General features: G+C 42.7%; 1 protein-coding gene across 3 annotated transcripts in view; it reads right to left on the bottom strand.

Annotated features, from left to right (window-relative positions):
* Nucleotides 1-24,921, bottom strand: part of LOC124721596 — a 202,150-nt gene that overhangs the window by 103,486 nt on the left and 73,743 nt on the right. For 2 of the 3 annotated variants that reach the window (XM_047246646.1, XM_047246647.1), the window contains exons 2-3: nucleotides 12,143-12,401; nucleotides 3,222-3,737 (exon numbers count right to left, since the gene is read on the bottom strand). In XM_047246646.1, the coding sequence (XP_047102602.1) occupies nucleotides 3,222-3,737; nucleotides 12,143-12,401 (775 nt within the window). The remainder of the gene's footprint in view (nucleotides 1-3,221; nucleotides 3,738-12,142; nucleotides 12,402-24,921) is intronic. The other variant, XM_047246648.1, reaches the window with a different exon arrangement.

Raw genomic sequence — 24,921 nt, 5'->3', positions numbered from 1 at the left:
TTTAGGAAAACATTAAAAATGATCAAGAGAATAACTGTAACAGAATTAAAATCTAACACCTCCTAAAGAGACTATAGTCAGCATAATTGTCTTGAGTAATTCACCCCCTGTATACAAGTAGATACTCAAGACAATTCTTATTCATTGTTCTGTCTCAGTTGCACACTTTTATAATTTCATTACGTGTTTTGATCTCACTGTATCATCTGATCTAAAACAAACTAAAACTAAATACGTACCATCTAATACTTTATAATAGCAGAAAAGAAAGGAGTTATACATAAAAGAAGAATTACCTAAGTAATTACATCTTGTCTATTCAGAAAAAACATATCAGAGTACCGTATTTTGCTATTGCAGTTGATGTTTTAAATGGGTAGATGTCATTGGAGGTATAGGGCAGGAGGGGGGAGGAGAAATGGAGTAAGGCTGATAGGAGGAGGTGAAAGGAAGCAGGGAGGAAGTGGTGAGGGTGTGACGTAACAAGAGAGGTAATATTAAAATTAAAGAACACATAATTATTTAAAAATTCTCATTAAAACACTAATAGTGTAGAATAATGTATCTGTAAAATGTAAGCGGTATAAAATAATGAAGTCATAAAATGAACTGAGGGGAGATTGACAGTGGGCAAAGAAGGCAAGGGAAGGGGTGGGAGGACAAGGATTCTGTGGGATCAATAAAAGAGAGTCTTACACAAAAGTTCTAGAAAGTCAATACGTAAAAACTTTCTGTTAAGATACCAGAATGGATGCATAAATCTGTAAAAGGGGATGAAACTGAATAAGCCTCTAAAGATATTCAAATTGAGAAACTTTGGAAATATGAAGTCATAAGTTCTTACTCTGAATGTATATAAACAAAACTGTATAAAGATTTTTTTTTGTTAAAATATTAAAAGTATAAGCCTAGAAGAATGGATGTATAAATAGTGAAAGACTTGTCTACTCAGAACAACATACTAGAGTACTGTATTTTGCTACTGCAGTCGATGTTTTAAATAGGTAGATTTTGTTCGAGGTAGGGGGCAGGAGCGGGGAGGGCAAATAGAGTAAGCTGATGGCAAAACTACAGAAATGGAATTATGTAGAGAACCTAGAACTGTATGAAGTGTCATTAAATGTTATGCGTTAGAAAACGGAAACAAGCTGTAAAAAATTCAACAAAATTAATAATAAAAATGAAACTACATTCAGCAACTGAAGTTATAGGGATGGAATGTGACAGTTATGGTTAATTGCATTTCCTTCTGCTTGGTGGCATTGTATGGCACACAATTTTGCAGAATTTACGGAAACCAGTCTGCATGCCGTCCTGCTGCTAGGACATTGTCTGAGCCAATGCACTGCTGCTGTCTCTTCTTAATGAGTGGAGCTGTTGATAACACATGGGCTGCGGTGAGGTGAATAACTGGAAGAGGCTTTCAAAGTTTCTAAAAAATTGACGCATTTGGAAGTGCCACACAATGAACCTAAGGGACACCATGTGAGAATATTGGAAGACATTGAGACTTTTACACAGCGTCTGCAAGAGCCTGGCATCACATCACATCAGCACAATTAATTTATTAACAGCGTATTTTTCCAGATACTCTGAAAGCCTGTCAGTACAGCTACATGAGTAGGCAGGATGACTGCTATCATCAGCTGGCTGCATGTCATGAATCACAGTTTTCACAAGATTTACAGGGTAGTGCAGCTATAAGTAGCCCACCTCGCCTTTGAATGTGAATGCAATATTTTGACTTATGAAATAGAATAAACAGCTACAACAATGGGCAGTTTTAATGAATACTCGATTGTTCGCATTCTTCTGTCAGCATTTCAGTGCATTTCATCAGTAAAGTTAGATGTTTCTCTTTGCAGTATGTAAAATTACATTCTCAATAGAAGAAAGAACTGAAATTGTGGAAGCATATGTGAAAACAGTTTTGACCCAGGAAATTCCCGAAATTTTCAGGGTTAGGTATCCAGGTAGAAGACTACCAGCAAGGAGAGCAATACAGAGTGTGTATAAAAATTGGCACACCTGTGGATTTGTGTAAAATGTAAAATGACAAAGAATTCCTTCAGTTTGCAAATGCCAAAAGTTATGGTAGACATTTGCCAAAGAAATATTCAGAGCCAAAATAAGTCTGCAGGTAAATTGGCCCAACAGGTGCCTTAAGTAGGAGTTACCAGTGGATATTGAAAAGTCTTAATCTGAAGCCACATTGTGTGTTGGTTGTGCAGCAATTATGGGAGGATGAGAGTCAGAAATATGTACATTACAGCAAATAGCTTTTGAATAATATCAATGATGGTTTGTTAGACCCTTTGCATTACATCATGAGTGATGAAGCATGGTTTCATCTTTCAGTCATGTGAGTTCACAGAACATGAGGTACTGGGCAAAAGAGAATCCTAACACCGTGTGTCAGCAACCACTCCATGATGAAAAAATTGGCACTTGGTGTGGTGTAACAGGAATGTGCATCATTGGACCGATATTTTTTGACACTATCCTCAACATGGTTGCGTATATGGAAATTTTGGATACAAGATGGGGCAACACGCTACACACCTAAGATATCCCTGGAATTAGTCCATGACACCTTCATTGAGGAATGAACTGTTAGTAAACATTTATGGCCACCATGTTTGTTGTGACACTTGAAGAGCAAGGTCTACGAAACAAATCCACACACAATACAGGAACTGAAAGACATCAGCCATGAAGTTGCCGTCACCAGTTTCCAGACTTTACACTGGATGTATCTGAATATGCTTAGACATGCACACCTGTGTATTGATGTTGCTGGGGTCAGTTTCAACATCTTCTATAAATGCATATTTCATTGTAAATAAATAGTAAGTCCATTTCAGGTCTATGTTTGTTTCTATAATTTCACTGCATTTCCTTTATACTTACACGGTCTACTTTTATCAGCATTATCTTGTATTAGCAGAAGGATTTGGTTTCCTGTACTGCAGAGCTTTTACCATAACCCCCCCCCCCCCTCTCACTCACTCACTCACTCACTCTCTCTCTCTCTCTCTCTCTCTCTCTCTCTCTCTCTCAAGAGTGTGTGTGTGTGTGGGGGGGGGGGGGGGGGGGGCAAGAACAAACATATGCAACTTCTCTTTTTACAGGAATAAAAAGAGACATCATAGCAAAATATTTTAAATTTCTGACTCAGTGACTAACAATAATAAAAACACCCAAAATAAAATCATGCTTACCTCTTACATATAAATTGATGTAGTGGAAATAAGTCATATTTTCAACAGGCAATGTTAAGAAGGCCACAGCATTCTCTCTGTTTTTCAGTTTAGTGCAACACAAGTTCCGTAGGACTTGTAAGGTCTCACTTAAAACTGTACAGAAACTCTGGTGATGAGCAGCACACTGGAGAAAATCAAATTGTGAAATAGGTAGTTTTTTCTTGTCATCAGTCCCAATTACCTTTGTCTCCTTGGGATCAGACCCCAATGAACAATGAGCTTTTTCTGAAAGTTTTTTTGATATGTTCCATGAAGTAGTAACCAAATTAATGCATTTTTCTAATAGATCATCTCCTGGATCAAATTTCAAAATATACAAAACACTTAGTATGCACAGTTGCAGTACCTTCCTGGCATGAATGACTGGCAATGACAATATTTTCTCCAGAACAAGTTCCATGTAACTGATATTAAATGTATTTCTTCCATTTAAAGCATCAGGCCATACTTTAATCTCACCAAGCATCCCTATGCCTGGAAAACAAAAGTAATGTACAATTAAACTCAATTCCTTCATTTTCATCATTTATTAAGACGGGCGAAAACTACGAATAGGTAAAAGTAAGCTAAAGCCCATTTTACACAATTCATGAATGAGTGAACAAGAGACCAGATCTCACAACTGTGTTCATTGGAAAGCTAATTGGCCAATAAGCATGCAAGCAAAGCTATCTTCATGATTATTGGCCAGTCTGCGGCATATAACACCCTACTATGAGGTCTTCTCATTGATTTACTGAAACAACCTTGTTGTTGTTGTTGTTGTTGTTGTGGTCTTCAGTCCTGAGACTGGTTTGATGCAGCTCTCCATGCTTTTCATACAGTAAAGCTGCATGCCCTCGGGAAAAATTACGGCTGTAGTTTCCCCTTGCTTTCAGCCGTTCGCAGTACCAGCACAGCAAGGCCGTTTTGGTTATTGTTACAAGGCCAGATCAGTCAATCATCCAGACTGTTGCCCTTGCAACTACTGAAAAGGCTGCTGCCCCTCTTCAGGAACCACACATTTGTCTGGCCTCTCAACAGATACCCCTCCGTTGTGGTTGCACCTACGGTACGGCTATCTGTATCGCTGAGGCACGCAAGCCTCCCCACCAACGGCAAGGTCCATGGTTCATGGGGGTGCATGAAAAATTCACAGTGATGATTTATTTACTTATTTTTTTGCTCAAGAATATCCTATAACATAAATAACATTATAAATTCAAAAATTCTAAAGGATAAATATTCAGGTAACTATTTCCATAGTTTTTATTCAATTTGATTTTGAATGGTTTTGAATTCTTCATGAGCAACTACAAAATCAGTTATTCTATTATGGTTCTTTTATCATTTCATTCATAATAAAAGCAAAGATTTGCATAATAATTCACTCCATCAAAACTCTACATTGCCATAAGTATCCAAAAAGTCCAATCAGCACAGCACCTGTCTTACCTAGAGACATCACGGTAACCCCTGGAATCATGTATGTCCCATCAGACTGTTGAAGTTTTGAAAGGTTGCTCTTAATGTGCAGGGACTCACTAGATTCATGTCCATCTCTGACAGTCATAGCAAGGCTCAGCAAGTGTGTCAATTTGTTCACAGCGAACAGACACTGGATTTGTGGAATAGTTACTAGTTCACTGAGGACTGGTTCTTTATCATGAAGAGTAATTTATTCACATCTAAATCACGCTGTCATTCATGGTACCAACTAGAAATTCTGTTCAAGTCATTCTGTACCCCGCTAACACCACTCAGCATTTTCCCATTTCCAACAGCATCATCAGCAAACAGTCTCTGACTACTATCCCCATGCCAAGAGAAGTAACAGCAGCTTGTAGGCATGTCAATTGGTGCCAACACTATAGCCTTAACTGCTAACATTGACCCACTTACCACACACATAATGAGAAGGCAAATTTTTGTTACCAGGGCCTGGCTACTTGTGTTGCCCATGTGCACAAGGCACATTCCTCTTACTGTGCCCATCACTCATCTGAAAGTGGACATCTTGTATCACGAGCATAGTACTGGCCACCCTATCCAACAGATAGTTTATGCAGATGGAAAACAAGAGTTGTTCTATCACAGTTCCCTGGGGTACTCCTGGCACTACCTTTGCCTCTGATAAATGCATTCTGTTCAGGATAATGCACTTGGTTGTATCAATCAAAAGTCTTTGAGGCAGTTACATATTTGAGAATTTCTCTTGTACACAATAATTGAAGCTGTAGACCTCAAACTTCTGAGACTGAGTGCAGATGGGAACTTCTTATGAGAGGCACAGATTAATAACCTCATGCAAATAGTTCGGTGTCTATATTGTCACTGTCAGAACCTGCAATAAATTCACCTGGTTTGCTTTGTAAATTTTCATTTCTATATATCATTTGCATCAATATTTTGGGGCACCTCGAGCTGCACAAAAAGTTTACATCCAGGATATATATGGTATCAAATCATGAACATCACGTGTACATCTACTCTCTTATAAGCTTTGTTGTTTACAACATCAACTTGTTTTAAGGGAACTGCTGCATACATTGACAGAGAGAGTGAATGAGCGAGCGAGCGAAAGAGAGAGAGAGAGAGAGAGAGAGAGAGAGAGAGAGAGAGAGAGAGAGAGAGAGAGAGAGAGAGAGAATCTATGTGCAGAACATGGCCACACCTGTGGTTCAGAAAAGTGTGTGTTACTCAGCAGTATGCATTTTCAACAAACTTTCCCAAGAATTAAAGATGCTCTGTGATGAACTGCACATTTTCAAGCTCTATTAGAAGGTTTCTCTCTTTGCAAGCACCTTTTCCCTAGCAGCAATAGATGACATCAATTTAACTGTGATTGTTTTTATTGTAATGTACTAAAATAAATGACACTAAGGAAATATTGTTTTTGTACTGTAACTTAAAAGTATAAGAACCTGAAAAAGCAAACTATGGACCTGACCATAGCGATAATCCAATCACATGACAAGAAAAACTCACTTTCAGCTAAAAGTTGTCCTTATCATTATCTCAGCTAAAAGGTGTCCTTATCATTATCTTGCAGTGTAAATGAAAACTAAACTCTAAAAAGTCTTCACGGACAGGTAAGACAGCTTAATATTAACTTCATTTCATTTACTGTTGATGAGAAAGGGGTGATGGTGTCAACAGCAATTAAACAGAGACAAGGATTATCTCCTGATATAGTAATAAATCTTGAAAATGTTACATATCACAACAATAAGAATAAAACACCTTTCTCTAGTTCATAAAAATATACAAATCCATTCTTGGTTGGCTAGTAATCATACGCTTTAAATCTAAGAAAATATGAGACTTTGGCATCAGCAAAAGAAATTCAACCTTACCTTCTCCAGCTTAAGCTTGGGCTTTCCAGGCTTTCCCAGTGAATCAACTATTTGTACTGCTGTCGGGTGTCCATCTGGGTGCAGTCATTTTCGTAACAGGATATTTTGGCAGTGTACCTTGACATCAGCTTTCAGTGATACCTGGAGAATGAGTGTCTTTGCTACATCCCACCTTCTTTATACTCTTATCCCCCCCCCCACCCCTTCCTCCAATGCCACTTGCATGCTGCAATGCGTGGAATGGTAAGGGGAGGGGGGGGGGGCGGAGGGGGACGTGCTGCTGGATGCTGGGTACGGATGCTTATTCCTCGCTATTCCTTGGCCTGTGTCAGGCGTAGAAGTCTCTCTCTAAGCTGACACTGTGATTTTAGCTGGGTAAGTGCTGGGTCCCAAGCTTTGCTGAACCCAGTGTTTGTGGATCAGCCACTTGTATTTCAATATCCTCCTTCAGAACACAGTCCCAATGTTACGAGGCCTTTCTTAGCACTTCCATTTTTTTGTACTTCATGGAGACCCCTGTAACCATACAGTGTTCTGCAACTGCAGTTTTTGTTGGTTGCTTAGGTTCAGTGTCTCTTCTGTGTTCCTTGCATATTTCTTTGATTGTATGTACAGTCTCCCCAATATACGCTTTATCACATTTACATGGAATACGGCAAACTCCTGGTTAACAGAGCCTCAAGCCATCTTTCACTGTGGCTAACAGGGCATGCATTTTTGGAGATGGACGGAAAATGCATTTAATTTCGTGCACAATATCGGACGAAGAAAGCCTACTGAGGGAATTTAACCACCTTAAGCATGTTTTCAAGGAGAATGGATATGATGAGAGAGAAATCCAAAGTGCTTTCAGGTAGAAAGCAGAAAAGGAAATTCTGACTCGACATAAGATAAAATGTGTTTTCTGTCCATCTCCAAAAACGCATGCCCTGTAAGGTACAGTGAAAGATGACTTAGAGCTCCATATCGTATTCCGTTTGAGTGTGGTAGGGCGTATATTGGGGCGACTGTACAGACAATCATATAAAGATGCAAAGAACACAGGAGACATACTGAAGTTACACAACCATAAAATCTGCAGATGTGGAACACTGCGTGGCTACAGGGGACTCCATGAAGACATGGCAGTTGAAAGGCAGACCTTGTCATTTTCAGTTGTGGTGTGCGACTGGCAGTAGAGGAAGGGGTGGGGGTCGAGGGGGGGGGGCAGCAGGGGGAGTATAAAGGAGCCAGGATGTAGCAAAGACACTTATCTACAGGTATCACTGGAAGATGACAGCAAGGTAAAGACACTCATTCTACAGGTATCACCGAAAGATGATGGCAAGGAACGTTGTTGAAATATCATGTTAAGAAAATGAGTGCACCTGCTAGACATTTGACAACAGTACTAGCAGTTACCTTTTCCTGTTTGCAAAATTTTGCAAGAAAATGAATTATACAAACGTGATGTAGAATGTTGTAAATAACAAAACATGTAGTCATAACATATTACACATCTCAATCTCAGAGCTGAAAAAATAATGGCTGATACTGTCTACATCTACATCTACATTTATACTCCGCAAGCCACCCAACGGTGTGTGGCGGAGGGCACTTTACGTGCCACTGTCATTACCTCCCTTTCCTGTTCCAGTCGCGTATGGTTCGCGGGAAGAACAACTGTCTGAAAGCCTCCGTGCGTGCTCTAATCTCCCTAATTTTACATTCGTAATCTCCTCGGGAGGAATAAGTAGGGGGAAGCAATATATTCTATACCTCATCCAGAAACGCACCCTCTCGAAACCTGGCGAGCAAGCTACACCGCGATGCAGAGCGCCTCTCTTGCAGAGTCTGCCACTTGAGTTTATTAAACATCTCCGTAACGCTATCACGGTTACCAAATAACCCTGTGACGAAACGCGCCGCTCTTCTTTGGATCTTCTCTATCTCCTCCGTCAGACCGATCTGGTACGGATCCCACACTGATGAGCAATACTCAAGTATAGGTCGAACGAGTGTTTTGTAAGCCACCTCCTTTGTTGGTGGACTACATTTTCTAAGCACTCTCCCAATGAATCTCAACCTGGTACCCGCCTTACCAACAATTAATTTTATATGATCATTCCACTTCAAATCGTTCCGCACGCATACTCCCAGATATTTTACAGAAGTAACTGCTACCAGTGTTTGTTCCGCTATCATATAATCATACAATAAGGATCCTTCTTTCTATGTATTCGCAATACATTACATTTGTCTATGTTAAGGGACAGTTGCCACTCCCTGCACCAAGTGCCTATCCGCTGCAGATCTTCCTGCATTTCGCTACAATTTTCTAACGCTGCAACTTCTCTGTATACTACAGCATCATCCGCAAAAAGCCGCATGGAACTTCCGACACTATCTACTAGGTCATTTATATATATTGTGAAAAGCAATGGTCCCATAACACTCCCCTGTGGCACGCCAGAGGTTACTTTAACGTCTGTAGACGTTTCTCCATTGATAATAACATGCTGTGTTCTGTTTTCTAAAAACTCTTCAATCCAGCCACACAGCTGGTCTGATATTCCGTAGGCTCTTACTTTGTTTATCAGGCGACAGTGCGGAACTGTATCGAACGCCTTCCGGAAGTCAAGAAAAATAGCATCTACCTGGGAGCCTGTAGCTAATATTTTCTGGGTCTCATGAACAAATAAAGCGAGTTGGGTCTCACACGATCGCTGTTTCCGGAATCCATGTTGATTCCTACATAGTAGATTCTGGGTTTCCAAAAACGACATGATACTCGAGCAAAAAACATGTTCTAAAATTCTACAACAAATCGACGTCAGAGATATAGGTCTATAGTTTTGCGCATCTGCTCGACGACCCTTCTTGAAGACTGGGACTATCTGTGCTCTTTTCCAATCATTTGGAACCCTCCGTTCCTCTAGAGACTTGCGGTACACGGCTGTTAGAAGGGGGGCAAGTTCTTTCGCGTACTCTGTGTAGAATCAAATTGGTATCCCGTCAGGTCCAGTGGACTTTCCTCTATTGAGTGATTTGAGTTGCTTTTCTATTCCTTGGACACTTATTTCGATGTCAGCCATTTTTTCGTTTGTGCGAGGATTTAGAGAAGGAACTGCAGTGCGGTCTTCCTCTGTGAAACAGCTTTGGAAAAAGGTGTTTAGTATTTCAGCTTTACGCGTGTCATCCTCTGTTTCAATGCCATCATCATCCCGTAGTGTCTGGATATGCTGTTTCGAGCCACTTACTGATTTAACGTAAGACCAGAACTTCCTAGGATTTTCTGTCAAGTCGATACATAGAATTTTACTTTCGAATTCACTGAACGCTTCACGCATAGCCCTCCTTACGCTAACTTGGAGTGGAGCTCTCTTTGCTTTCGCAGTAGTTTCCTAACTTTGTTGTTGTACCACGGTGGGTTTTTCCCGTCCCTCACAGTTTTACTCGGCACGTACCTGTCTAAAACGCATTTTACGATTGCCTTGAACTTTTTCCATAAACACTCAACATTGTCAGTGTCGGAACAGAAATTTTCGTTTTGATCTGTTAGGTAGTCTGAAATCTGCCTTCTATTACTCTTGCTAAACAGATAAACCTTCCTCCCTTTTTTATATTCCTATTAACTTCCATATTCAGGGATGCTGCAACGGCCTTATGATCAGCGATTCCCTGTTCTGCACATACAGAGTCGAAAAGTTCGGGTCTGTTTGTTATCAGTAGGTCCAAGATGTTATCTCCACGAGTCGGTTCTCTGTTTAATTGCTCGAGGTAATTTTCGGATAGTGCACTCAGTATAATGTCACTCGATGCTCTGTCCCTACCACCCGTCCTAAACATCTGAGTGTCCCAGTCTATATCTGGTAAATTGAAATCTCCACCTAAGACTATAACATGCTGAGAAAATTTATGTGAAATGTATTCCAAATTTTCTCTCAGTTGTTCTGCCACTAATGCTGCTGAGTCGGGAGGTCGGTAAAAGGAGCCAATTATTCACCTAGTTCGGTTGTTGAGTGTAACCTCCACCCATAATAATTCACAGGAACTATCCACTTCTACTTCACTACAGGATAAACTACTACTAACAGTGACGAACACTCCACCACCGGTTGCATGCAATCTATCCTTTGTAAAAATTTCGGCAGAATTTATCTCTGGCTTAAGCCAGCTTTCTGTACCTACAACGATTTGAGCTTCGGTGCTTTCTATCAGCGCTTGAAGTTCTGGTACTTTACCAACGCAGCTTCAACAGTTGACAATTACAATACCGATTGCTGCTTGGTCCCCACATGTCCTGACTTTGCCCCGCGCCCGTTGAGGCTGTTGCCCTTTCTGTACTTGCCCAAGGCCATCTAACCTAAAAAACCGCCCAGCCCACGCCACACAACCCCTGCTACTGTGAGGAAAGATCTGTCATTATTGGCTGTAATTTAAATGGCAGATCATGAATTCACACACACTGCAGGTGAAAGCAGTGATATTGCTTTGGAAGGTAGTTGTATGTACATGGCCAGCAAAATATCATGTGCAGTCCATAAAAGATAACTATATACCTATTCTTAATTTTGTTACAAATGAGCATTTCATTCAGTGAGAGCCATCTACACACTTTGTATGTAATGGTGCTCTACTTGTAAGTATGCTGAAGTGTATTCAGTTACTGTTTCTCCATTTCTCTCTTTGATGCAAACACAGCAGTGATGCTACTCTAGTCACATCTTCAGTTAGCTTTGTTGATTCAGCTATTCTGATTTCCATTTTTTCAAATAATTCGAGGTTAATGCTTCAATAACTTTTGAATGACTTCCATGCTTCCTGAACACAAGTTGATTTGATGCAGTTTGAGTGGCATGTCATGACTCTATTTAAGCACTTATCTTGAAATTCTGTTGCAGATGTCTGATTTCACAGGTCTCTCATATTCATAAAACTTGAAACAATGGGCCATAATGAACCAGGAAATGGATAAGTTCATCAAAAGCTAAGGCAGGAGTGTTATAAGAAGTCCAAATCCAACAAAAGTCCAGTGTCAGAGAATACACATGAAGTATGAATAGCAAAATAAACACAGTCCAAAGACTGCATAGTGTGTTACAAAGGACACTCTGAGATCACTGCAGAACGCTGGCAGAGGAAAACAGTGAAATGGCTTACAACATCCTGTGGCTGGCCTTTTACTAGTAACAGCAGCTAGCACACGCAGTATGGTGCAATCAGTATCGTACCATGTGCTTGCAGTGTCCCAGCCAGACATTGTAGAAGTGACACAGATCAATGATGTATTTTTCATGCCAATTTCTGTTGGGACTACTACAATTTACATTGCTTTTTACTGCACAAAGCTTCCAATGCACATTATGTCATCATTCCCATGCTTCTGCTATTACCCTGTGATACAAAGGCCTCTCCCGCTTTTGCATTAATTTCATCATATGCCACTACACACTAAAAATCTGTAATATCATATACAATATCTACAAGTCACTTTAGGCAGCAGCACTACTTCACAGTGACTATCAATAAAACATATGAAAAACATTAGATTGCAATACTTACTAGACAACAATACCATCTTCAAATTTTCATCAATTTTGGTCAAAAGAACAGAATCATACAGTTCGTAAAATTTGTTGTATGTCCAGCATAGCCACAAGATATTGCACATCACCCCTAACTTTAAGTCAAGGTATTCTTTAGTTACTTCTTCCTTATTCTGGGTTCTCTCGTGGACCTTTAATCTGTCCAGCAAACATAGGAAACCATTTAATTTCAAGTTTATTTCCTGCTGTTCAGTAATAACATGACTATATTTTTCCTGAAAGAAAATAAATATTTTAACTGTGAGATATTAAACCTTCAGTCAAAAGAAACTAAGTCAACATGATATACAATGTTTCCTAAAATTAAGAACAAAGATTAGAGTTTACTGTATTCTCAACAACGAGGGCCTTAGAGACAAAGCACAAGCTCAGATTGGACATGGGCAGAGCAGGAATTTGGCTATGTTCTTTATAAAGAAATTATCCCCGCATTTGCCTTAAGTGGGCCCAACATTACAAAACCAGGCTCTGCCTTTCACAAGCCTGGATAAAATGTCAATGATAGGGGAGTAACACCTCTCTAAAAAACCTGGTCCAGCTGCCTGGCTGGCAGTATCTTGCGAAGGGCCCTTGTTACAGGCGTGAATGGTAAACGTTACTGAAGACAGAAAAGGACCCTGCATTCCATTGATGAATAAAGTGGATGAACTATCTTCTTCTGCTTTCTTGCTGGTTTGATAGGGGACTATCAAAGGCTAAGATAAAAAATCCCAACAAAAAATCAAATGCTGGTCTGTATAACAAATCTGTAGTACAGGGACTTCTATTTCAAAGTAACATTACAAGAAATATCATATACATGTGAATAATCCATGCCATCAAATAATCCCCACACCCTAATTTTAAGAGGACAGAGAGAGAGGGGGGGGGGGGGGGGAGGGGGGGGGGGAGGAAAGAAATATTGGTTTTAATTTGTGTTTGTATATGTACACCATCTATTGCATATACTGCTGTTTAAGTGTACCTATGAATGACCGACTCATATACACATAGTAGTTGCAGGATAGATGGTAGACCTCCAGGGATAAGACCAATTCAGTTTTCCCTTCTTGTAACGTGTCTCACACTTCCTCAGTTGTTATGTCTGACCGACACGTTACACAAATTCAGTAATGCACTAAGGCAATGTTGCCAAACATGTGTCACCCAGTCAACCATAAGGTCACTCAAAGCAGTCCATCCAAGATTTCGGATTCACTCTAACCAGTATCTAAGGCTCTCACCAATATTCCTTTCACTGATATTTCTGAAACAGTTTTCCTTCTAAATATCACATAAGGTGGTAGATTTCGTGCATCGCTAGCTACACACATCGCTCTACAGCTTTGCTTTTCACTACCGCCAGTTTGTATCATGATGCTGGATACCTCTTTTGGTCTGCATTACCAATTTGCGATAAAATACAGAAATGTCCGTGCCATAAATTTATCACAGAGCAATGAAAATTCACTACTTTCTCCTTGTAATTGCCTGGAATCCATTGAGAGTTTTCCTCCAGTAGCCAAATCCATTTTGACTGAAAAATCTTTTATAGCCAGTCCCAGCTAGCTTTGAAACGGGTGATGCCTAGTTCTTTGGCTAAAGCTAATGCTTTGAGTTGGCACATTTCACTGGTCACCTTGTACCCATACTGTCGCTTTTCATCTACATAATCACACAGCCTTTTTTCGAGGTCTGGATGCTTTGCTTTTTGGCTGTGAAATGCTTGGCGGTTATCATTTATTTCTTGAAGTCGTATTTTGTTTTTTCACCAGTCATGAATACAACACTAGCTCACACTGCACTTCTTCCTGCTGCACTGTTTCCAATGTCCTCTGCCTTCGTCAATAATCTGAAGTTTTTCTTTAACTGTGTATGAGCAATAACGAGAACTTGTAGCCATAATTAACAAGCTAATACAAGGTTAATACATCACTTATATCGTGTTACTGACATATCACAGACTGAGACTGCAACAACGCTGTAGTATAATGCGATCTGTTGCTGGAGGTGGAGCAGTACCCAACATTATTGCAATTTATCTATGCACCCCAGTTTTTTGTCCTTAAATTTGGGAAAGAATATGTGCAGATTATTTGCATGTATATGGTATTGTGATTAATGAAATCTACAATTCAATTCATTTTTCAACTCTATTTTTTTGAATATTTCAAATCTCATATTCAATAGTGAAACCTTTGGTATCAACGTTTTGTATATGAACATTTATTTGAAATTTCTTTCTTTTTCATATTTTCTGCAATATTTTGGAAATGCATCTTCATCTTTGACTTTTAAAAATGTTAACAATCTTTTAAATTTTAATTATTTCTTTCTACTGAAACTGGCACATATTTTACATTGTGAATATATAACTCTGAAAAATCTATCGTATCATTTCACTGTTAATAAAAATAAAAACTGCTATAATTTAGCGCAAATACCAGAAAAAACTGTAATGTTAATATTGAAAGAGTATGACTTAGAAGCTTAGCACCAATGAGTTGTGCTATCTTTGGTTAGTTTCAGATCAACAGTAGTCTTTGAAAGTAATGGAGAGAGGATAGTTGTAAAAAGTCAAGTGTTGGACTAATTTACATGTGAAATGGAGTGAAGTTATATTTTTGTGAACTGATAACTGTGAATATTGCAACCAAGAAGAACAATCTTTTTTTAAATTCTACCTCATTGAAAAGAAATATAATACTGTCGCAGAAGAAGTCGAGTAGCACCGTGGTGTAGTGGTTATGATACTAAACTGTTGCATGAAGGGTTGTTAGTTCAAATCGCATGTGGACTGTACAATTTTAATTTCTATATTCGGTTCGAGTACATTCTAGACGTATCCACAAATGTCAAGAATTATTGTACTCAAATGTTCTGTAGCTGTATATATACTGTATGTGTTCTGGCCGGGGGCAGTTTGCTCCGTGCTCTTGTATGTGGAAGTGCTGAATAAACCATCATTAAATGAAGTTAGTGTTGGTCATTCATCTAATTACACCTTCTTCTACATGACATTATTCTGGTGGAGGCACTGGGTACTGGAGCTTGTGATAGCGCACATTACCGACGACACAGTGGCTAGTGGCTCCCATCAGGCCATGACAGAGCCGCGGTTTACATGGTGAGAAACCCGAGTTCATATTCAACATATCGCAATCTATCAGAGACAGAAGAAGAGGAGGTCGTTATGATGACAGCAATTGTGTGCCATCACATGAGATATCCTTCCGGGTTCTCTAGTGATCATGGCCAAGATCGAAACAAGTGGCTGAAGGCATACGAGTGTATAGCCAAATTTAACAAATGGGATGACACCGTGTGTTTGGCTAATGTGTTGTTCTACTTCGAAGGCACTGCCAAGCAATGGTATGAGAACAACGAGGAGAAGTTCACAAGCTGGGAAGTATTCCAGGCAGAACTGCGCACGTATTTCAGAGACACACAACGACAGAAGTCCAAGGCTGAAGATAAACTAAAGTGCAGGGCACAGCATCCAGGAGAAACTACAGCATCCTACATTCAAGACGTCTTGGAGCTGTGTAAAATAGTGGATCCTAGAATGAAGGAGGAAGATAAGGTTGCAAATCTCATGAAGGATGTTGCTGAGGACATGTATCAAGCCCTACTCCTGAAGGAGGTTTCGACAGCAAACAACTTCATAAAATGGTGCCAGTATATCGAGACAAAGCATAAAAAAAAGAATTACATGCAAGAAGTTTGAACGGTTTCCAAATGTTGTATCGATGCCTGTGATGGAGGAAGCAACTCAGTTCACAAGAGTTCTTCGTCAGATAGTGAGAGAGGAAGTTCAGAAGGCACCTGGATTGCACGGCGAGCAAAAAAACCGATACACTTCAAGAGGTCATAAGGGAGGAAGTGTAACAGACATTGAACCCAATCTCTCATCCTTCATTTCCCTTTAAAACGGTGAAAAAGTCAAGACCCTGGCGATGTTATGTTCCTACAATGTCACATGAGGAACCTGTTTGGGCACCAAGGAAGACTGACATCTGGAGGACCCAGGAAAACCAACAAGTATGTTTCCACTGTGGACGACCGAGACATGTGGTGCGCTATTGTCGAGAAAGGCAGTGGATATTTGATGATGCCCGCTCTAAAAGACAGCAGACCGATCTTAGACGACGCCAACTCCTGGACGACGAAGATGAACAAGAAGATGTGGGTGCAGGATGACATAGGTCACCATCGCCACAAGGTAGCCGCTGGAGAGGATGCTCCCCAACATACGAAACAAGGTCTCCATCACCGTTTAGAAGCTCCAGCCAATCACCTAGCCGCCGCAACCTGGAAAACTAAAGGGTGCGATCTTTCTTGGAGGTGGGGCCGCCGAAGAGAAAAATCCTACACCATCGATCACTACAAAGATGATAGGAAACTACGTCAATATCCTCATGGATGGCCGACCAGCCCAAGCTTTTGTGGACTCTGGAGCATCATATTCAGTCATTTCGGAGAAGTACTGTCACCAGTTGCAGAAAACCGTATTTGTCGACAGCAAAACATCTGTGCTGAAGGTGGCTAATGGGAAATATGTGAAACCTACAGGAAGATATGTCATTCGTGTGGGTATAAATTAGATTAGATTAATTATTCATTCCATAGACCCATAAAAGAGGGAATACTCCTGGGTGTGGAACATGTCAGATAAACACATTACAAAAATGTACACTCCTGGAAATGGAAAAAAGAACACATTGACACCGGTGTGTCAGACCCACCATACTTGCTCCGGACACTGCGAGAGGGCTGTACAAGCAATGATCACACGCATGGCACAGCGGACACACCAGGAACTGCGGTGTTGGCCGTCGAATGGCGCTAGCTGCGCAGCATTTGTGCACCGCCGCCGTCAGTGTCAGCCAGTTTGCCGTGGCATACGGAGCTCCATCGCAGTCTTTAACACTGGTAGCATGCCGCGACAGCGTGGACGTGAACCGTATGTGCAGTTGACGGACTTTGAGCGAGGGCGTATAGTGGGCATGCGGGAGGCCGGGTGGACGTACCGCCGAATTGCTCAACACGTGGGGCGTGAGGTCTCCACAGTACATCGATGTTGTCGCCAGTGGTCGGCGGAAGGTGCACGTGCCCGTCGACCTGGGACCGGACCGCAGCGACGCACGGATGCACGCCAAGACCGTAGGATCCTACGCAGTGCCGTAGGGGACCGCACCGCCACTTCCCAGCAAATTAGGGACACTGTTGCTCCTGGGGTATCGGCGAGGACCATTCGCAACTGTCTCCATGAAGCTGGGCTACGGTCCCGCACACCGTTAGGCCGTCTTCCGCTCACGCCCCAACATCGTGCAGCCCGCCTCCAGTGGTGTCGCGACAGGCGTGAATGGAGACGTGTCGTCTTCAGCGACGAGAGTCGCTTCTGCCTTGGTGCCAATGATGGTCGTATGCGTGTTTGGCGCCGTGCAGGTGAGCACCACAATCAGGACTGCATACGACCAAGGCACACAGGGCCAACACCCGGCATCATGGTGCGGGGAGCGATCTCCTACACTGGCCGTACACCACTGGTGATCATCGAGGGGACACTGAATAGTGCACGGTACATCCAAACCGTCATCGAACCCATCGTTCTACCATTCCTAGACCAGCAAGGGAACTTGCTGTTCCAACAGGACAATGCACGTCCGCATGTATCCCGTGCCACCCAACATGCTCTAGAAGGTGTAAGTCAACTACCCTGGCCAGCAAGATCTCCGGATCTGTCCCCCATTGAGCATGTTTGGGACTGGATGAAGCGTCGTCTCACGCGGTCTGCACGTCCAGCACGAACGCTGGTCCAACTGAGGCGCCAGGTGGAAATGGCATGGCAAGCCGTTCCACAGGACTACATCCAGCATCTCTACGATCGTCTCCATGGGAGAATAGCAGCCTGCATTGCTGCGAAAGGTGGATATACACTGTACTAGTGCCGACATTGTGCATGCTCTGTTGCCTGTGTCTATGTGCCTGTGGTTCTGTCAGTGTGATCATGTGATGTATCTGACCCCAGGAATGAGTCAATAAAGTTTCCACGTCCTGGGACAATGAATTCATGGTGTTCTTATTTCAATTTCCAGGAGTGTAATTATAAAAACTTGAGTTTCATTAATTTTAATGATCCTCAGTCAATAAACAGTAAAATTATGTACATGAATGAAATTTAAACTTCTAATATTTACAGGTTTAATACTTACATCTGCTTTCATTAAATCCATCACTCAGACATTTGCTTGTTTCTTGGCTATTACAACCAAGTATTGTCAAAAATTAAAGTAAATTATTCATTTCAGTGATCCTCAGTTAAGAACAGTCAGATTATGTAGAAGATTTAAAATTAAACTTCCACTATTTACAGACTTAAGACTTACATCTGCTTTCCATACATCCATCATTCACACAGTAGGTAGTTACTTGGCTGTTACAATCAAGTATTGTCAAAAATTAAAGTATAATGAATTTTCATTAGAATGGTCTACTGCACTTGTTGATAAGCTCATGGATGGAATAGAAGGAGTTGGCCACCAAAAATTCTTTTAAATTATGTTTAAATTGTGCCTTGTCTGAAACTAAACTCTTAATGGTTGTTGGTAACTTATTGAAAATATGTGTTGCTGAATACTTGACTCCTTTCTGGGCAAGAGTAAGTGATTTTAAATCTTTATGTATATTGTTCTTATTCCTAGTATTGATACTGTGTACTAAGCAGTTAGTTGGAAAAAGAGATGTATTATTTACAACAAACTTCATTAAGGAATAAATATACTGAGAAGCTGTGGTTAATATGCCCAATTCTTTGAATAGGTTTCGACATGATGTTCTTGGATTTATACTACTCATAACTCTTATTATATGCTTCTGTACTCTAAACATTTTTTCTCTGTTTGTGGAATTTCCCCATAATATGATACCACATGACATAATGGAGTGAAAATAAGCAAAATATGCCAGTTTGTTTTATACAGGGCTATTACAAATGATTGAAGCGATTTCATAAATTCACTGTAGCTCCATTCATTGACATATGGTCACGACACACTACAGATACGTAGAAAAACTCATAAAGTTGTGTTCGGCTGAAGCCGCACTTCAGGTTTCTGCCGCCAGAGCGCTCGAGAGCGCAGTGAGACAAAATGGCGACAGGAGCCGAGAAAGCGTATGTCGTGCTTGAAATGCACTCACATCAGTCAGTCATACCAGTGCAACAACACTTCAGGACGAAGTTCAACAATGATCCACCAACTGCTAACTCCATTCGGCGATGGTATGCGCAGTTTAAAGCTTCTGGAAACCTCTGTAAGGGGAAATCAACGGGTCGGCCTGCAGTGAGCGAAGAAACGGTTGAACGCTTGCGGGCAAGTTTCACGCGTAGCCCGCGGAAGTCGACGAATAAAGCAAGCAGGGAGCTAAACGTACCACAGCCGATGGTCTGGAAAATCTTACGGTAAAGGCTAAAGCAGAAGCCTTACCGTTTACAATTGCTACAAGCCCTGACACCCGATGACAAAGTCAAACGGTTTGAATTTTCGGCGCGGTTGCAACAGCTCATGGAAGAGGATGCGTTCAGTACGAAACTTGTTTTCAGTGATGAAGAAACATTTTTTCTTAATGGTGAAGTGAACAGACACAATGTGCGAATCTGGGCGGTAGAGAATCCTCACGCATTCGTGCAGCAAATTCGCAATTCACCAAAAGTTAACGTGTTTTGTGAAATCTCACGGTTTAAAGTTTACGGCCCCTTTTTCTTCTGCGAAAAACACGTTACAGGACACGTGTATCTGGACATGCTGGAAAATTGGCTCACGCCACAACTGGAAACCGACAGCGCCGACTTCATCTTTCAACAGGATGGTGCTCCGCCGCACTTCCATCATGATGTTCGGCATTTCTTAAACAGGAGATTGGAAAACCGATGAATCGGTCGTGGTGGAGATCATGATCAGCAATTCATGTCATGGCCTCCACGCTCTCCCGACTTAACCCCATGCAATTTCTTTCTGTGGGGTTATGTGAAAGATTCAGTGTTTAAATCTCCTCTACCAAGAAACGTGCCAAAACTGTGAGCTCGCATCAACGATGCTTTCGAACTCATTGATGGGGACATGCTGCGCCGAGTGTGGGAGGAACTTGATTATCGGTTTGATGTCTGCCGAATCACTAAAGGGGCACATATCGAACATTTGTGAATGCCTAAAAAAACTTTTTGAGTTTTTGTATGTGTGTGCAAAGCATTGTGAAAATATCTCAAATAATAAAGTTATTGTAGAGCTGTGAAATCGCTTCAATCATTTGTAATAACCCTGTATTTATACCTCCTATGTCTGACATCATTCACATTGCAAACACAGACTTGTTTAGGTGCTTTAGCAGTTTGTTAGTATGTTGCTCCCAACAAAATTTATTATCACGTTGTAATCCGAAGAATTTTTCACTCTCAACTTCTCCTATTTCCATGTCATCATATTTTATACACACACCAGAAGGAAATCTCTTGGAAGTTCTGAACTGCATATAGTAGGTCTTTTCAAAGTTTAATGACAGTGAATTAGCTATGAACCACTTATTAATGTCAGTAAAAATTTGATTAGCTGCCCTTTCTAAATTTATATTTGATTTACTATTTATTGCAATGTTTGTATTATCTGCAAATAAGACAAACTTGGCATCTGGTAATGTAACAGATGACAGGTCATTAATATACACAAGAAACAGTAGTGGGCCTAGTATAGAACCTTGGGGAATACCACATGTAATTTCTTCCCAGTCAGATGATGTCCGATTGCCTACTGCTGAAATGTTACATAATGACACCCTTTGTTTTCTGTTAGTAAGATATGACTGAAACCACTTTGCAGCACAATCAGTGACCCCCTAATATTTTAATTTACTTAAAAGAATGCTGTGATTCACCCAGTCAAATGCCTTTGACAGGTCACAGAATATGCCAGTTGCCTCCACTTTGTTGTTCAATGAATTAAGGACATTTTCGCTGTAAGTGTAAGTAGCTTTCTCAATATCGGAACTGTTATAACCTGTAATCACCAATAATTGCGTGGATATTCAAACACACTCACTTAGAAACAATAGCTGGTTACATGATAACAACTCAGTATCTCTCATTCGACTGCCGTGCCGTGACATGCGGCCGGCGCCCTTCGTAGCTAGGTGGCGCTCCCACACTCAGCCGAGTTGCGGAGTGCCTCTATCGCCGTTTGCGCATACTGTCGTGGCGGCACTGTTAAATGTCGTGGCACTGTCACAACACTTTTCTTTTCCCCCCTTGGAAAAAAAAAAAAAAAAAAAAAAAAAAAACTCACTTCCTTGGAGACATGGACAGTGCGGAGACATCCATGGCCTCTTGTGAGGCCCCGAGAAGATCCCGCGGAGAGACACGAGAGTATGGTCGAAAATGTCCAGGACGGAAGCTCGCGCGTGGAACGTGCCTCCTGGACGAGATGATGGGTGAAAACTCCGGAGGAGCATCCATAGGTGTCGTGGACCTGGGGTTGTGCTCCAGCGAGATGGGTCCTGGAGAAGGCGGCGTCGCGACTGGGGCCGGTTCCGGCGTACCCGGAAGCGGTAGCGACGTCTGCTGCATCAACACGTACGGTAGATCGGCAGCAGCGACAGGACTGGCTTCTCGGGCTGGTGGAGGTGAAGGAAGGGGCGGTGGCACCGGGGTGGCCACCACTCGTGGGCGCATTTGGTCGTAATGGCGAACAACCATGCCGTCGTCCGTACGTATTTCACAAAGCCGGCGGCCGCAAAGAGCCTTGACCACCCCTGGAATCCATTTAGGGCGAGATCCATACCCTCGTGCCCACACGTCGATGCCCACCGAGTATTTTCCCACACTAGGGGACACAGCACAAGGCCTGACAGGGTGAAGCAGGTGCAGTAGAGTGCGCGGTTGGCGGCCCTGCAAGAGTTCAGCAGGGCTGCGATCACTCAGAGGCGTGAAGCGATAAGAACTCAGAAATTGCAGCAGAGTGTCATCTGTGGAAAAATCACTAAGGAATTTCTTCATCTGGCTTTTGAAAGTGTGGACAAGGCGCTCGACCTCCCCATTTGATTGCGGATGGAAGGGCGGTGCTGTAACATGATGAATCCCTTGTCCAGTACAAAACTCATGGAAGGCCTGCGAAGAGAACTGAGGGCCATTGTCCGTGACGATCGTGGATGGAAGACCTTCTAGCGCAAATATTTTGGACAAAGCCAGCGTCGTTGCCGCAGTGGTGGGCGATGGACATCGAACAACAAATGGAAACTTCGAGAAGGCGTCAATCAACAGTAGCCAATAAGTACCGAGGAAGGGGCCGGCAAAGTCAGCGTGCACCCGTTCCCATGGCTGCGCCGGATCAGGCCACGGAGAGGGCATTGTACGAGGTGCAGCCAGTTGTTGAGCACACGGACCACACGCAGCAACCATGTGGGCGATGTCCGAATCAATACCGGGCCAATAAACGTGCCTGTGGGCCAGGGACTTAGTCTGAGAAATCCCCCAATGGCCTTCATGCAACAGTTTGAGAACATCTTTGTGAAGAGAGGCTGGCACCACGACCCGTGGAGATGCGCCATCCGTGGCCAGAACAACAACACCATCACGAACAGAGAGACGAAGGCGCAAGGCATGGTAGTTGAGAAGGGGATCCGATGCCCGACCCTTGGTCCTGTCTGGCCAACCCCGTTGAACTAAACCGATCACCTGACGCAGGACCGGGTCCCGCGCAGTAGCCGACGCGACCTGCGAACCTGTAAGTGGAAAACCCTCGACCGCACGATGTTCTTCCTCATCAATGTGGAAACAGAGCAGTTCATCACGATCGAAAACCGGGTCGGGGCCCATCGGCAATCGCGACAATGCGTCAGCGTTGGCGTGCTGGGCCGTGGGGCTATAGTGAATCTCATAGTGAAAATGAGACAACTATAAGGCCCCACGTTGCAGGTGGTGAGCTGCCTTATCCGGAAGCGACGCCGATGGGCTGAACAGAGAGACCAGCGGCTTGTGGTCGGTGATGAGGTGAAACTTAGAACCATACAAAAAAACGCTGAACTTTTTTAGAGCATAAATGATAGCGAGCGCCTCCTTTTCGATTTGAGAGTAACGCCGTTGCGCATTGTTGAGGGTCTTGGAAGCATAGGCGATGGGACGTTCCGACCCATCCTCATACCGATGGGCGAGAACAGCCCCTAGGCCATACTGCGACACGTCAGTCGCCAGAACCAAGTGCTGACCCGGACGGAATGTGGCAAGACAAGGCGCCGACTGCAAATGAGCCTTCAGGCTGACAAAAGCCTGCTCACACTCATCGGACCAACAGTAAGGGACGTTTTTGCGGAACAGCTGATGCAGAGGATGAGCTACTGCCGCCGCGGATGGAATGAATTTGTGATAATAAGCAATCTTGCCTAGAAATGCCTCAAGATCTTTGACCGTAGACGGCGGGGTAGAGCGTTAATGGCCGCAATGTGCTGACGTAGAGGACGTATACCCTCACGGGACAAGTGGAAACCAAGATACACAATGGAGGGTTGGAAGAACTGTGATTTGTCCAGATTGCACTTCAACCCAGCCGAATGCAAAACCCGAAACAGTGAATGCAAATTGCGAAGGTGCTCCTCAGTGGAGGCCCCCATGACAGCAATGTCATCCAGATAGTTTATGCAGCCGGGAACGGAAGCCGTGAGCTGTTCCAAAAACTGCTGAAAAATGGCCGGCGCGCTAGCGACGCCAAATGGTAACCGCTGGTACTGACACAACCCACAAGGAGTGTTGATGACGAGAAATTCCTTGGAAGAAGCATCCAACGGCAACTGATGGTACGTCTCTGATAAGTCAAGTTTGGAAAAGAACTGGCCCCCAGCGAGCTTGGTAAATAACTCCTCAGGATGGGGAAGAGGATAAGTGTCAATGAGGCTCTGAGCGTTGACAGTGGCTTTAAAATCACCACACAATCGCAGACTCCCGTTTGGTTTAGAAACCACCACGATTGGCGATGCCCATTCGCTGGAGGTAACAGGAAGGAGAATCCCTGAAGCTGTTAACCTGTCTATCTCAGCCTTGACAGGTGCACGCAACACCACCGGAATAAGGCGTGCCCGGAAAAACTTAGGGCGAGCTGTAGGTTTAAGAGTAATGTGGGCTTCAAAATCCTCGGCACGACCCAGACCAGCAGAGAACACGGACGAAAATTCAGAACACAATCCATCCAGCTGTTGATACGGAATATCCACAGATATGAGGTGCACATCATCATCAATGGAGAACCCGAACAACTGGAAAGCATCATAACCGAACAGGTTTTCAGTGCCCGCATGATCCACCACATAAAACGCGAGGGGCCTAACAACAGACTTGTAGGCAGTGGAAGCATCAAACTGGCCCATGATAGGAATTTTCTGTTTATTATAAGTTCTCAGATTTCGCGTAACTGGAGACAAGGGAGGGGAGCCCAACTCCAAATACGTGCGAGAATTAATGAGAGTTACTGCAGAGCCAGTGTCCACTTGCATGCGAATGTCTTTATCCAGAACACGAACAGTAACAAACAACTTATTTGTTTGAGAAAGCACACAGTTAACATCCATGTCCAATGCCTCGTCCTCGTCAACAGGAACTTTAGGGGACTGACACACAGAAGCAATGTGGACTTTTTTCCTACATGAATTACACGTGGCCCAATGTTTTGGACACGCGGCCCTGTCATGCAGTACGAAACAACGTGGACAAGAAGGAAG

The sequence above is a fragment of the Schistocerca piceifrons genome, chromosome X, assembly GCF_021461385.2.
Source record: "Schistocerca piceifrons isolate TAMUIC-IGC-003096 chromosome X, iqSchPice1.1, whole genome shotgun sequence".
NCBI lineage: Eukaryota > Metazoa > Arthropoda > Insecta > Orthoptera > Acrididae > Schistocerca > Schistocerca piceifrons.
This window is presented reverse-complemented; position numbering and strand designations above follow the sequence as displayed.